This window comes from Myotis nattereri (genome assembly GCF_964212035.1).
Source record: "Myotis nattereri genome assembly, chromosome: 13".
Lineage (NCBI taxonomy): Eukaryota > Metazoa > Chordata > Mammalia > Chiroptera > Vespertilionidae > Myotis > Myotis nattereri.
The window spans coordinates 55,781,677-55,795,626 of NC_138088.1; the positions used below are offsets into that span (position 1 = coordinate 55,781,677).

The 13,950-nt window shown below is 58.3% G+C and overlaps 1 protein-coding gene across 2 annotated transcripts in view; it reads left to right on the forward strand.

Moving 5' to 3' along the window:
* Positions 1–13,950, forward strand: part of GRK5 (G protein-coupled receptor kinase 5) — a 176,810-nt gene that overhangs the window by 150,330 nt on the left and 12,530 nt on the right. For both annotated transcript variants that reach the window (XM_081104802.1, XM_081104803.1), the window contains 4 exons: positions 4,273–4,373; positions 6,326–6,418; positions 11,478–11,541; positions 12,420–12,560. In XM_081104802.1, the coding sequence (XP_080960928.1) occupies positions 4,273–4,373; positions 6,326–6,418; positions 11,478–11,541; positions 12,420–12,560 (399 nt within the window). The remainder of the gene's footprint in view (positions 1–4,272; positions 4,374–6,325; positions 6,419–11,477; positions 11,542–12,419; positions 12,561–13,950) is intronic.

Below are 13,950 nucleotides of genomic sequence, written 5' to 3' on the forward strand. Positions count from 1 at the left end.
CCTCACCCTCTCTGAGAAGGACGGTGTGTCCTTGGAGGGCACGGGGATGGTGGGGAAAGGCTCTGTGACCAGATTGCCGTGGGCCAGCGGTGTGACCGTGCAGGGGTCCTCCCTCCTGGGTCTTTTCTGTCAGTCCCCCATCGGTGCCCCGCGTGGGTTCATCAGCTGGGCCCTGAGGGGTCTTCCCAGGAGAGCCCTCTGCGATCTCCTCCTCCCGCTGCACCGTCTTGGGTGCCAAATCTCTGCACAAGTAGAGGGTGTATGCTTCCAGAAGGCTCCGAGGGTGACCCCGGGATTATCGACCTCTCCCTCAGGGCTCCCTCCCAACGCATCTCTCATTGTTTCCTCACCTGAGGCCTGAGATGAGTCACTAGGTCATTATGTCCCCTGTGCCACCTGGTCTTAGAGGCCTGCGGGCTGGTCTCTCTGTGGTGTCAGTGCAGTGAAGCGCTGGCACAGGGGCTCAACAGCGCCACCTTGTGGACTAACCGCCACCCTGGCCGAGGCTGGAATGACCTGGTGGGTGCAGGCAGAGCCCACGGGGCTTGGGCTTTCAGCCGCCTGGGGCCCCCAGGGCACCGAATCATTCCTGGTCAATACTGTGCCTGAATATGGTAGAGGGTTCCATTTTTTAAAAAAAAATATATTTTTTTATTGGTTTCAGAGAGGGAGGGAAAGGGAGAGAGAGATACATCAGTGATGAGAGAGAACCACTGATCGGCTGCCTCCTGCACGCCCCCACTGGGGATCCAGCCTGCAACCCGGCATGTGCCCTTGACTGGAATGGAACCTGGGACCCTGCAGTCTGCAGGCCGACGCTCTATCCACTGAGCCAGACCAGCTAGGGCAGAGGTTTCCACTTTGACGGAGCAGAGATGGCAGAGGTCTGGCCGAGGCCACATGTCCGAGGGCGGGGTCACTTTCTTCTCTGCAGGAGGGGACAGAGCTCTTTGGTCAGTGCCCCGGGCTGCATGGCCTTGTCCCCCAGGCATGCCTTGCTGGCTTAAGCTTTCCCAGGAGTTGACCACAGAGCCCTCCTAAGAGCAGCTGGGGTCCTCAAGACTGTCATCAGAGGGGACTTTCTGGCGGAGCTGGGCAGACTGGTCACATCGAGGCTGGCCAGCTGGTTAGCTTCGGCTGCCCAGGACCATCGGAGGGCAGGCATTCAAGGTGGGGCCTCCAGTGAGAGAGAAACCCCAACCCAGTCCCTCCTGGCCCGGAAGCCATGCCCCCAAGACTTCATGTCACACATTTCAAAGGACTTAGGCCCCTAAAGGGACAGTGTCCTTTCAGGCCAAGCCTGCAGACTGGCGCTCCTTGAGGAGACCATCTGGTGACCAAAGAACAAGTGTCACTTCAAGCCCTGCTGGTGGGAAGGGGTCCCAGGACCCAGGGGACTGTCTCAGAGACCTTCCGGCTGCTTTTCACCCTGTAAATTCCTAAGGCCTTGAGGCTCTTGCTGTTGGACATGGAGGAGGATGGTGCCCATCCCTCCTGCCCACCCTGACCCTCAGCTTCCTCCCAGAGGGACAGTCCCTGGCAGAAAGAGCCAATGTGCTGCCCAGCCCAGCTCTCCTGCTTCCCGAGCCCCAGTGCAGGGAGGTGGCATTGCTGCCAGAGCCCCCCTGGCCTGTAGGGTACACCCCACCTTCAGCCCACCTCGCAGGGCCCCTGGGACCAGGAGGGAAAGGGATCTGAAACTGTCTTCAAGGACCCGGGGAGGGGGGAGACTGTGGTTGCTGAGGCCTCAGAGCCTTTCCTTACGTGAGGGGCACACTCACTACGTGGAGGCCCCGGGAGCCTTCCTAACGGTCTCCCCCCGAAATTCACTTCTCTGACCGGAGCGGAAAGACCAGGCCCCTCTGGTTCCAGGGACACAGACAGCGAGTGTCCCCCTGAAATGCCCTCTGAGCTGCTGCTCCTTCACGCCTGGCGTCTGGGTTTCCGTTTCTGACTTAAGCTGGCCAGCAGCTTCCCACTCCCGTCTTATTGGCAAAGGTGGCATTCCCTGGAATCACTTGAAAGGGGTTTGGTTGGAATCCTTAATCTCTTCATGTCGAGCCAGGGACTGAATTTCAGCCCCTGGTTGTGACACTAAACACATTCTTACCTGCTCATTAACTCCCCTCGGGCTTCGACTGTGGGCAGTGTCCCCAGAGCCCCCCGCCAGCCAGTGCCAAAGAATGGGAGTGGTGTGGCTGAGAAGGCAGCCCAGGTGGCTGTCCTCAAAGGCAGGTGGGAGGGACCATGAGGGAGGGAGGCCTGAGGCCGAATTCTGCTCTGCCTCTGTCCCATCCTCCCTGAAGCCTTTCCCAGATGACCCCACCCCGTTAGGATCTCCTCCTTATCTCGGCCACCACCAGCTCTGGGCCAGCCACCAGGCCCTTCAGACCCAGGCTGCCCCAGCCACCAGCTCGCTTCCTGAAGCAGATTTGCCAGTGGCCTCGGGTCTGTGCTGATATTCCCTTGCTCTGGAGTTACTGGTCCCCAATAAACTCAGCTGCCAGATTCCCAAGAAAGTTCCCCAAGGATTAGAAGTAAAAAAAAAACCCTCAACCATCAATTCCTAAGTCTTGAAGGACCCGAAGGTCATCTCTGGGTCACCCCCTTCCTATTGCAAGGGAGGCGGGGAGGCCCCAGATGGCCAAGGGCAGAGGTCGGATCAGAGCTCGGGCTCCAGCCTCTTGGTCGAGCATCTTTTCTGCAAAAGGAGCAACAACAAGCTCCAGAGGCCAACACTACTGGTTGCTCTTCTGCCATCGCATTAAGTTGTCCATGTGGGGACGGAGGGTGGGAGGGAGCCACCACCACCCAGGGTTGGTGACAGCAACCATCTGGGAGATGCTCTGGGATGGTGCTGTGACTGGCTCTGTCTGCTCTGGGAGTTTGGGGGGCATTTACCATCACAGCAGCTCCCCCCACACCTGAGGCTCCACCCACCCCCCACCCCGTGCGTGCGGGGAGGCCCCAGGACAGGGGAAGACCTGCAGAGAGGGCAGGGCCTGAGAGAGGAAGAAGGAGGGAAGGAACATGGCATTCAGAACAGTGGGGACCAGAAGATGAGCCACTGGTGTCATTCACCAGGGCCATGCCAGGCAGCTCCGCCTCCACCCTCAGGATCAACCCCCCAGACGCCCCCCCGATGGGCTTAGCAGAACAGTCAGCCCCACAGTCACACTGCAAGAGCTGGGCAGAGAAAGCAAGTCTTTCCTAGCTCAACATCTTTGGAAAAGATGCGTCTACACCCCATCTTTCTGAGCCTACTCCCTGCAATTTTCTCAATTATTCCTGTAATTTATTAAAAACCCACCTTGGGGCCCAGCTGGTGAGTGAGCAGCTGGTGGAGGGTGACTGGCGCGGGGAGTGGTGGGTGTGGGAGGGGCTGCCGTCCCAGCTGGCTGCTGCTCCCCGGTAGGAGGCTGGAGCTGTCCTTCAGACGTGAAATGCTCAGGCCAGGCAGCTTAACCGAGGAGGAGAATGAAATGACAGAACATTCATTGCACACTTTTCTGCTCTGTGCCAGGATCTGGGCCAAGGGCTTGACCTAGTGGTTTTATTGATTCCTTCTGGGAGAAACTGTTATTTCTGATCATCTTCCTGGTCACTGAGGCTGAGCAGTTAGGCCAGGGTCCCACGGCTACAAGTAACAGATGTGGGGTTCGCACCCTGGTGTGTTGGTGCCAAAGCTGTAGATCATAGAGCTGCTGAGCTCCCCTCCCCTCGCTGCTGTGTCGTCCTGTTCGCTTGCCCTTTACCCCTTCCAGATCCTTTGGTACGTGACCTTGAGGCTGGGCAGGGGTTCATCTCAAATCTGCCCCCTGAGGAGACAGCCCCGGGGGGCGGGGGGGCTCGCCAGTGAACCGGGCTTGATGCACAGCTCCTCACACCGGGAGCACTCCCACCTCCTCACACCGGGAGCACTCCCACCTCCTCACACCCGGAGCACTCCCACTCCTCACATCGGGAGCACTCCCACCTCATTCGGTTCTACCACAGACCCAGGACACGGGTCAATGTTCTGCACACGAGGGCAGTGATGCTCAAAGGAGCCATGTGACCTCCAGGAGGTCATCCCACTGACAGTGGCAGAGCAGAAAGCGGACCCTAAGTCTGGCCCCTGCACCACCTTCCGGCCCAGCCACCTCCCTGCACCACAGGACACTGTGCAGACTGCCCAGGGCCAGGGTGGGCAGGAGGGGAAGACCACCCTCCCCTCACTGACCCAGCCGCCCTGCTCCTCCCCTCACTGACCACCTCGTCTCTTCCCTCCAGTCCCCAGTTTTCATCGCCCAAGTCGGTCGGGACCTGGCCTCCCAGACGGAGGAGAAGCTCCTGCAGAGGCCGTGCAAAGAGCTCTTCTCGGCCTGTGCACAGTAAGTGCCCCAGCGGCCGCCTCCCTCCCTCCTGGCCCGGATGGCAGGCCCTCGGTGCCGCTGGCAGCCACACAGCTGCCTGGACGAGGGCTGCCCCCAGCTCCCACCTGGAGCGCTGGGCATGGGGGGCTGGTCTGCAGTGGCCAGGGCCCCAGCCAAGCCGCCCAGACATTTGTAGACTCCTTAAGAAGGAAAAAGATACCAGGGGGCCGAGTCCAAAGAAAACATCTGCTTCAAAGGGTGTTGAAAGCGGTGGCTCTCCAGGCTGTTGAGATGGAGAAATGTACAAAAATTTGACCCCGTCTGGGTGGTTTGGAAATCCTTCCCAGGCCCCCCCGCCCAAACCCCTCCGCTGCCACCAACCCGAGCCGGGGGCGGGGGGGGGCACTGCTGCAGGGGGTGCCTTCTCTGACACCCCATCACCTCTGCAGGGCATACAACGACCCTCATGGGACAGGAGATAAGCTGGTGCCAACTCTGTACCAATCAAGCTCCCCCCAGACCCCCCACCACACTACAAAGGCTTAACACACACCTGTTCATGTGCCCACACACACCGCTCCCCAAAGGTGACAGGTGTGCGCACACACATACCTACATGCCAAGAGGCCTCTGGAGCCCGGCCACCCACACGGCTGGATGAGTCTGGGACTTCGGTGTGCCCTTGCTCAGCCTCTGCACCGCAGACATCGACTGGGTGCCCTCTGTGTGCCTGGCACCATGCCTGTGCTGGGGGGGCCATGGTGAGCAGGACCCAGCCCCGGCTCTCAGAGCTCACTGGCAGGCGGGGGACAGGAAAGCCAGCACCCGTGCCCTGGCAGCGGGATGATGAGGACGGACACTAGCGAGGCCAGCCGGGGGGCAGCCCTGTGCTAGGGGCCGAGCAGAGTCCCCCTCGAACAGGAACAAGCCTGGTTGCTGCCCTCTTAGAACTGGCCGAGGGTCAGGTCTGAAAATGGGTGAGGTCTCTGGGCTGTCTCCCTGAGGTCGTGGTCATCCTGACCCCCCACGTCAGCCCTGGGTTTCCGGTTTGGCAGGACACAGCCTCTAACGTGCATGTCCTTTCCGTTCCCCGGGTCCCAAGTGCCGGGCCAGGTTGGTCAGCATCGCCACTTTTCAAAGGGAAGCAGCCCGTCCCTGCCTGCAGCCAGGTTCCCAACCCGGGCCAGGCCCACCGCAGGTGACCAGTAAACTCTGCTGCAGGGATGAAAATCTCCCTATGGCTTTGCTGGTCCTGGACCCAGTTCAGAGCCTGGGACCTCAGGGCCACATCCCTACTCGGCCCCCACCACCCACTATCTCAGAGTCCCTCCCCTGCACCCAACTAAGTCTGCCTCTGTTGTCATTTCAACACCTGTCCCTTCTCCAGAGAGATCTCCCTGACCCCAGGGACCTCCCTTAACTCTCATTCATAACGTGCCCCTGGCGTCATGTGTTTAGTATTTGTCACTCACCCAATCCCGATGCCACCCGAGTGCTCATGGCTGCCCCAGGCCACGTGTGCCCGTGGCAGGTGCTCAGTGCCGGTGGGCGGGGTCAGGTGGGCAGTCCCCAACAACCTCCTAGGACAGTGATGGCGAACCTTTTGAGCTCGGCGTGTCAGCATTTTGAAAAACCCTAACTTAACTCTGGTGCCGTGTCACATATAGAAATTTTTTGATATTTGCAACCATAGTAAAACAAAGACTTATATTTTTGATATTTATTTTATATATTTAAATGCCATTTAACAAAGAAAAATCAACCAAAAAAATGAGTTCACGTGTCACCTCTGACACGCGTGTCATAGGCTCGCCATCACTGTCCTAGGATGATGGGGCCTCTGGCCCCTGTGTGTCTGCATTTCCAAAGCCTGGGAGTGGATGAGGCCGGGTGTTTACCGGCTGGACACGGCTCTGCCCATCTGCTGGAGACCAGGATTGTGAATGTTTGTCTGTGTTCCCCCCGAGCAGGTCTGTCCACGACTACCTGCGGGGAGGGCCCTTCCGTGAGTACCTGGACAGCATGTATTTTGATCGCTTTCTCCAGTGGAAGTGGTTGGAAAGGTGAGTGCCGCCCTGGCGCTCCCCACGCACGCGTGTGCCAGTGTGGGGAGGGGGGAGGGGGGCAGGTTTTCACCTGAGCAGTCGTATAAGAACCAGTTCCCTCCGTGGGCTGACGGTCCCCATAACATGAACTGCCTCTCCCCTGTGTGTTCGTCTGGAAGCGCCCTGCCTGTGCTTGCTGACGTGTGCTTACCCACCGCTCACCCACTCGGGCACACGCACTCACAGCAGCTTGGCAGCCTGTTCTTTCTTTCTGTCCTTGGGAATTCTTCCTCCACCAGCAAGTGAAGAGCTGCCAGATCCCCTGATGAGCTGCACATCCCCTGTTTTACCCAATCGCCTGTTTCTTTAAAAAAAAATTTTATTGATTTCAGAGAGAGGAAGGGAAAGGGAGAGGGAGAGAGACATCGATGATGAGAAAGAAGCATTGATTGGCTGCACACCCCCAACTGGGGATCAAGCCCACAACCCAGGCCTGTGCCCTGACCAGGAATCGAACCGTGACCTCCTGGTTCAACACTGAGCCACGCTGGCCAGGCAATAACAATACAGTTAAAAATAAAAATAAATAAATAAATAAATCCACACTGAGCTGGTAGACACGGTGGGGGTGTCCTGGTCCACAGCCCAGACTTCCCTGTGCCCTGAGGCCTGGCATGTATGCCATCTGGGCACGTGTGGGTGTAGAGCAAGGAGCCATCCTGACTCTGCATGTCTATTAACACCTTTGCTGGCCGAGTGCCCTGCAGATGCCCAGAGAGCACCTGGCCGTCAGCCACGGGCGGGCGTGTCTCTCCACCCCACCAACGGGACGGCAGAGTGAGAAGGGGTCAGCCCAGGACTGCCGCTGCTCACCTTGCACCTGCAGGAGGGACGGAGGGACGGAGGGCCGGCCGCACATCCTGCCGAGGGCACGGAGCCCCAGCCTGTGTCTGAGCCCGGCTCGGCCTCCTGGAGGGGCCTCAGGAGGGCTGCTCCCCTCTCCGCGCCTCGGCTTCATCCTTCAGGGGGGGAAATAACAGTGCCCACCTTGCAGGCTTGGGGCGAGGAGGAGATGAGATTGGCACCACGTGCCCAGGACAAGGTGCGTACTCGCCAGAGGTCCGCCATTTGGCCCCAGGAGTAAACTCCTGACACAGTTGTGGTCGCCCCGAGATCATCAGTGTCAACGTCAGCGTCAGCGTGGCGGCTTCCTCGCACGTCTGGGATTGGAAGGAGCAGCTGACCCTCGCGGGGAGCGGTGGGACGTATCCATCGAGCCCCACCCCACTTCCGGAAGCCCTGGGCTGTGTAACACAGGCCCCGATCTGCACCCACTTTCCCCAGAGCTGCAGTGTGGGGCCAGGACACCGAACGTGGGCTCCTGCCTGGACTCCAGTTCCAACCCCACCACTTAGCAGCCGTGACCGTGGGCAGCTCATTCTACCTCTCAAAGCCTGAGAGCTCTCGCCTGCAGAATGGAGACGGTAATCATCTCGCCTCTCAAGGCAGGTGTGAGGACTGCATGAGTCCATGTGCAAGGTGCTTCAAGTAGTGGGAATTGTTACCATAGAGACACACAGTCTGACACACAGCAGCCTTCAGAAGCCTTTGGGTGCAAGTGCCTTTCAATAGCTCCATTTTACTGAAGATGCAGGCCTCAGAGAGGTTCATGGATTGGCCCTGGGTCACACAGCAAGAACCTGGCGAGGCTGGAACCTGAACTCCAGGTCCCTCACTCCATTCCTTCTACCCAGCACTCCTGTTCCAATGGGATCCTTTAGCTGCGGCCACTGACTTTCATTTTTCTTGTCTGCACCGAGCACAGGAAACGGAGAAATAGACTTTTTAAATCGGAGAAGCTAAGCCCTTGCACTAAGTCGTTGAAGCCAGTATGTCAGGACGCTGGCCTAGAAACGTCCTAAATGAGTGACAACCCTCTTCTTCCCTCCCCACCCGCGACCAAGACCGTGGCCCCTTCGTGCGATACTGTTGAAATATTAAAGGGATCTTCTTTCCCTCCCAAGGTTAACCAAGAAATTCCTCGGAAATTGTATTCCACTTATTCCCCCCAGCAGAGGAGCGCTGCGGTAATGTCGCCCGGCTGTCTGTTCTCCATGTATCGTTAATGGTTGGGCCTGGACACCTTCATGTGGTTTCGAGGGCGGCTGTAGGACACGCTCCCGGGCGATAGCAGACGAGGCGCCTGGCAGGGAGCTCCGGGCCCTGGCCGCTCCTGCAGAGGAGAGAGACAGAGCGATGGAGGAGCAGCCCTGTGCTACCGACGGGGACCCCGCTGCCCAAGGACATGCCAGGGAGAGTGAGGCACAGCACGTGAATGCCGGGAGCGCCCTGGGTCTCGGGGACATCCTGTGAGAACAGGGACGGGATTTCCGGTAAAACCCAAGTCCTCTCCAGGACCCAGCAGCCAGAAGAGTTTCCGTGGAAGATTCATTCAGGAACTGCCAGCGGTCATTGCCTTTCTTGAGCCGACCCAGGTCGTTGGCCCAATTCAGTCTCGTGTCAACCTCAACCCTGGTCAGGACTCTTGGGGTGGGCGTGGGAGTTGCTCAGCAAGAGTTCTGGCCTGGCTGGCATGGATCAGGGGTTGAGCATCGACCTATGAACCAGGAGCTCACGGTTCGGTTCCTGGTCAGGGCGCATGCCCGGGTTACAAGCTCGATCTCCAGTGTGGGGCAGGAGACAGCAGGTCAATGATTCTCTGTCATCATTGGTGTTTCTCTCTCTCTCTCCCTCTCCTTTCCTCTCTAAAATCAATTTTTAAAAAGTTTTTTTTTTTTTAGCAAACAAACCCAGTTCTGGTTCCAAGAGCCAGTGTTAACATTGTAGAGTGGACTGTTTGTTACTCACCTACCAGTTGACGGACATTTAGATTATTTCCATATCTCGGCTATTATGAGTAACGCTACAGTGCACACGGGAGTAACGTGTGGTGTGCACACACACCGTGGAATATTACTCAGCCGTGGAAAAGGAGACCTTGCCATTTTGTGACAACGTGGGTCAATTTGGAAGATGCTTGCTAAGTGAGATAAGCCAGACTCTGAAAGACAAATATCACACGACCTCACCGATATGTGGAACCTAAAATAGTCAAATGTATAGAAGCAGAGAGTAGAATGCTGGCTGCCAGGGGTGGTGATGGGAGGAGAGATGGGGAGATGTTGGTCAAAGGGTGAACAAGTTTCAGTTTTGCAGGATGAGTACGTTGTGGGGGGTCAAATGGACAGCGTGGTGACCCTAGTTAACAAATACTGTATTGTGTGCTTGAAATTTGCTAGGAGGGTAGATCTTAAGTGTTCTCAACAGAAGGTGAGGGAGGAAGAGGGAACTAAGGTAATAGGATGTTAATTAGCTTGATTGCGGTGATCATTCCACAATGTATATATCAAAACATCAAGTTGAACACTGTCAATCATACCTCAGTAAAGCTGAAAAAAGGTTTAAGGGGAAAAAAGCAAGCTGAATATTCACAGCCACACAGACCAGTGGTGAAAAGCACAAGCTACCCACAGCCCGGGGTCTTCGAAGCCACCAGAGGACCATCTGGTCTTTACTCCCCGCCCTGCCTCGCAGTCAGAGGTTGGCTTTGGCTAAGTAAAACGGGGAGTCGGGAGACACTACGCGACTGTGATTTCATAGATTACCCGCTGGCGGACGGGATCTTGCAGTGTTGGCGCTCTAGCGGGGACAGCAAAGGGGCCCTGAGAAGTGGAGAAGTTGGAAGTGCGCCGTCCTGCTGTGCAGGCTGAGCTAGATGCTGGGCTGAGCTAGATGCTGTGCAGGTGGAGCTAGATGCTGGGCTGAGCTAGATGCTGTGCAGGCTGAGCTAGATGCTGGGCTGGCTGAGCTAGATGCTGGGCTGAGCTAGATGCTGGGCTGGCTGAGCTAGATGCTGGGCTGAGCTAGATGCTGGGCAGGCTGAGCTAGATGCTGGGCTGAGCTAGATGCTGGGCTGGCTGAGATGCTGGGCTGGCTGAGCTAGATGCTGGGCTGAGCTAGATGCTGGGCTGGCTGAGCTAGATGCTGGGCTGAGCTAGATGCTGGGCTGGCTGAGCTAGATGCTGGGCTGAGCTAGATGCTGGGCTGAGCTAGATGCTGGGCTGAGCTAGATGCTGGGCTGGCTGAGCTAGATGCTGGGCTGGCTGAGCTAGATGCTGGGCAGGCTGAGCTAGATGCTGGGCTGGCTGAGCTAGATGCTGGGCTGAGCTAGATGCTGGGCTGAGCTAGATGCTGGGTTGAGCTAGATGCTGGGCTGAGCTAGATGCTGGGCTGGCTGAGCTAGATGCTGTGCAGGCTGAGATGCTGGGCTGGCTGAGCTAGATGCTGGGCTGGCTGAGCTAGATGCTGGACAGGCTGAGATGCTGGGCTGGCTGAGCTAGATGCTGGGCTGGCTGAGCTAGATGCTGGTCTGGCTGAGCTAGATGCTGGGCTGGCTGAGCTAGATGCTGGGCTGGCTGAGCTAGATGCTGGGCTGGCTGAGCTAGATGCTGGGCTGGCTGAGCTAGATGCTGGGCTGGCTGAGCTAGATGCTGGGCTGAGCTAGATGCTGGGCTGGCTGAGCTAGATGCTGGGCTGAGCTAGATGCTGGGCTGAGCTAGATGCTGGGCTGGCTGAGCTAGATGCTGGGCTGGCTGGGATGTGCTTGGGCAGGGAGGGCAGGTCTCCGTCATGCCCTCCAGGGGACACCGAGCCTCTGTGGCTCCGGGCCCCTCCCCTCACCCTGCACTCGGCTCACAGCTTCCTTCAGAGCTGAGCCACCGGACTGGCATTTGGGAGAGAGGGGAAACCACAGGGAGCGTCCCTTGAAGCTGCTTTGCCTCACATGTTTCGCGCCTTCTGCCTTCCTGCTTGCCTCCCAGGCTGCAGGGCTGCAGGCAGGTGGCCTGGGACTTGAACACCCAGCCCCAGAGCAAGCCCATGAGGGATCTCTCGCCAGCGATCATTCCTGGGGTCCCCGGGGCATGGAGCTGTGCCTTGCACCGCCCGAGTCAGATGCTGCCGCTGTCTGTTGCATATGGTTATGCATCTTAACACCATGATTCTTGCTTTTTTTCAGGCAACCGATAACCAAAAACACCTTCAGGCAGTACCGAGTGCTGGGGAAGGGGGGCTTCGGGGAGGTGAGTGAGCACCCCGTTTCAGGTGACAGCTCCTGCACTCCAGTCCCCTTTCCTGTCCCTCTCTCTGCCTGGTGTTCCCATGTTGGCTGCGTCCTAGGCCCTGTGGTGGAGAGCGCGGGGCCCAGGGCCTTTGGGAGGGCCAGGTGTGTCTGCAGGGGGGTAGCAGGGTGCGGAGCAGCCCTCGCTGTCTGGGGCTGGGGGTGAGGCAGCCTCAGGTTCAGGTCCGGGGAGGAGAAACGGGTGCTGCTCTTGGCTGTGTTTGGAGGGAGAAGTGAGGACACGAGGGGCCAGGTGACACTGCTTTACGGGCTGTTGTTCCCTGTCTGAGCTTCCCAAGAGGGGGGCAGCCCGTGACTCTCACTTGGGGGTGAGGAAGCGGAGGCTCCGAATGGTGAGGGGACCCGGCCACAAGGGGCAGAACGAAGACGAGAACCCAAATGCCCCGTTTCCCGTTCCTCTGAGTCATACACTCGGGGTTCTCGGGAGTCTCCTGTCCCTGGTCCCCAAAAAGCATCTTCCGCCTGCAGCCGGCACTTGAACGTGCCCAGTGGGCAACGGCTGCCTCTGGGTGGAAGCTGAGGACAGGAAATGTAGTTGCCTCTGAGAGAGGGACGGACCTCAAGTCTCATCTACGCGTTGCTGAAAATGGCGCATTCTGCACCTCCAAGGCTGGGCTCCATCCCAGGGCCCGAGGAGGGAGGGCCAGGTGGCGGGGGAGCCAGATCTCGAGGGTGTGGCCCGGGGCAGCCATGGTCCAAGGCCAGGCCCGGCCCGCTCTGGCTCCATCCGTTCCCGATCCCTCGGCCCAGCGTCCTGGCCACGGAGGCGCTGAGCAGGCCTGCCGTGTCCCTCACCCGTGGTTCCTCCTTGCTCCGCAGGTCTGTGCCTGCCAGGTCCGGGCCACGGGGAAGATGTACGCCTGCAAGCGCTTGGAGAAGAAGAGGATCAAGAAGAGGAAAGGGGAGTCCATGGCCCTCAACGAGAAGCAGATCCTGGAGAAGGTCAACAGCCCGTTTGTGGTGAGTGTCCAGGGCTGAGTGACAGGCCACCTGCTGGTGACCGGGGCTTCTGTCCCTTGGGAAGCGGGTGGCCCTCCAGTGTGGCAGCTCCCCATCGCCAGGGAGATGGGATGCAGCGGGAGGAATACCTGCCGAGAGGCAGCCAGGCACCCCCTGCATCCCAACGCGCCCCTGGGTCCTGGTGGCTGACGTCGTCCTGTCACAGAGCAGGCCTGGCTCCCCTGTGTGTGGGACCGAGGCCTCTGTCCTGCAGAACCACCTTGTACTCTGCTCGGTGGACTGAAGAAGCCCACCTGGGCCCCGCCGGGAGCTTCGTGTCCATGGGCCCCGGAAGGCCGGTTTCCTCCTGGCGGACAACTTTGTGTTGGTATCCTCAGAGGAGCCATCGTGCACACATCTGCTGTGCTGCTCAGTCTAGGCTTTGCTCTGCTGCAGTAACAAATATACCCCGACTCGCCGCAGCTGAAAACAACCAAGCCGTTCTTTTTTTATTTTTTGTATCTTTTTATTTGTAGAGAGGGAAGGAGAGGAAAAGACAGAAACATCAATGATGAGAGAGAATCATTGATCGGTTGCTTCCTGCACTCCCTCCACTGGGGATTGAGCCTGAAATCCGGGCCTGTGCCCTGAGCGGGAATTGAACCACGACCTCCTGGTTCAGAGGTCGACACAACCACTGAGCCACGCCGGCTGGGCCAACCAAGACGGTTCTGTCACTCACGTGGAGTCCGGTCAGATCGGGCCCCCCTCCTCCTCCCTGCAGCTGCCCCGTCCAGAATAACGGAAGTGCGCAGGGGCGTGGGGGACGGTCACAGCCTCCCGCCCACAGCCCGTGGGCCAGAGCTGGTCCCTGTGGGGCACGGGCCAGCTGCGGGGAGATGTGGAGGAGCACGTGGACATACGGTCAGCTCTAAATGTCCGCCACATGTCACCATAAAAAACAATATGTGCACAAGGTAAAAATTCCAACAGCACAGACAGAGACAAAAGAAAAACAGAAGGCTCCCTCTCTGAGGAACCGTTCCAACATGTTGGATTCATTACTTTTAGCCAATGGGATCTCACTAGGCATCTTATGCTGCAATCTTTTCTTCCCCTTAAAATGTAGATCTTAAAAAAAAAAAAGAAAAAAATCCAGACTTATAGCTGCACCTTTAAAAAAAACAAAACAAAAAACTGTGCCGCCTTCACTTGAGACATGGGAGAGTGAACCCTGGCCCATGGGGCTGACCCCCACAGGGAGAGCGCGTCCTGGGGGTGAAGCCACTGCAGACAAGGCTGTGTGTCCGCCCCCGAGCACCCCTGGTGTGGCTCTGTGGACGTGTCCGGAGGCTGTGTGTCCGCCCCGAGCACCCCTGGCATGGCCCTGTGGACGTGTCCGGAGGCTGTG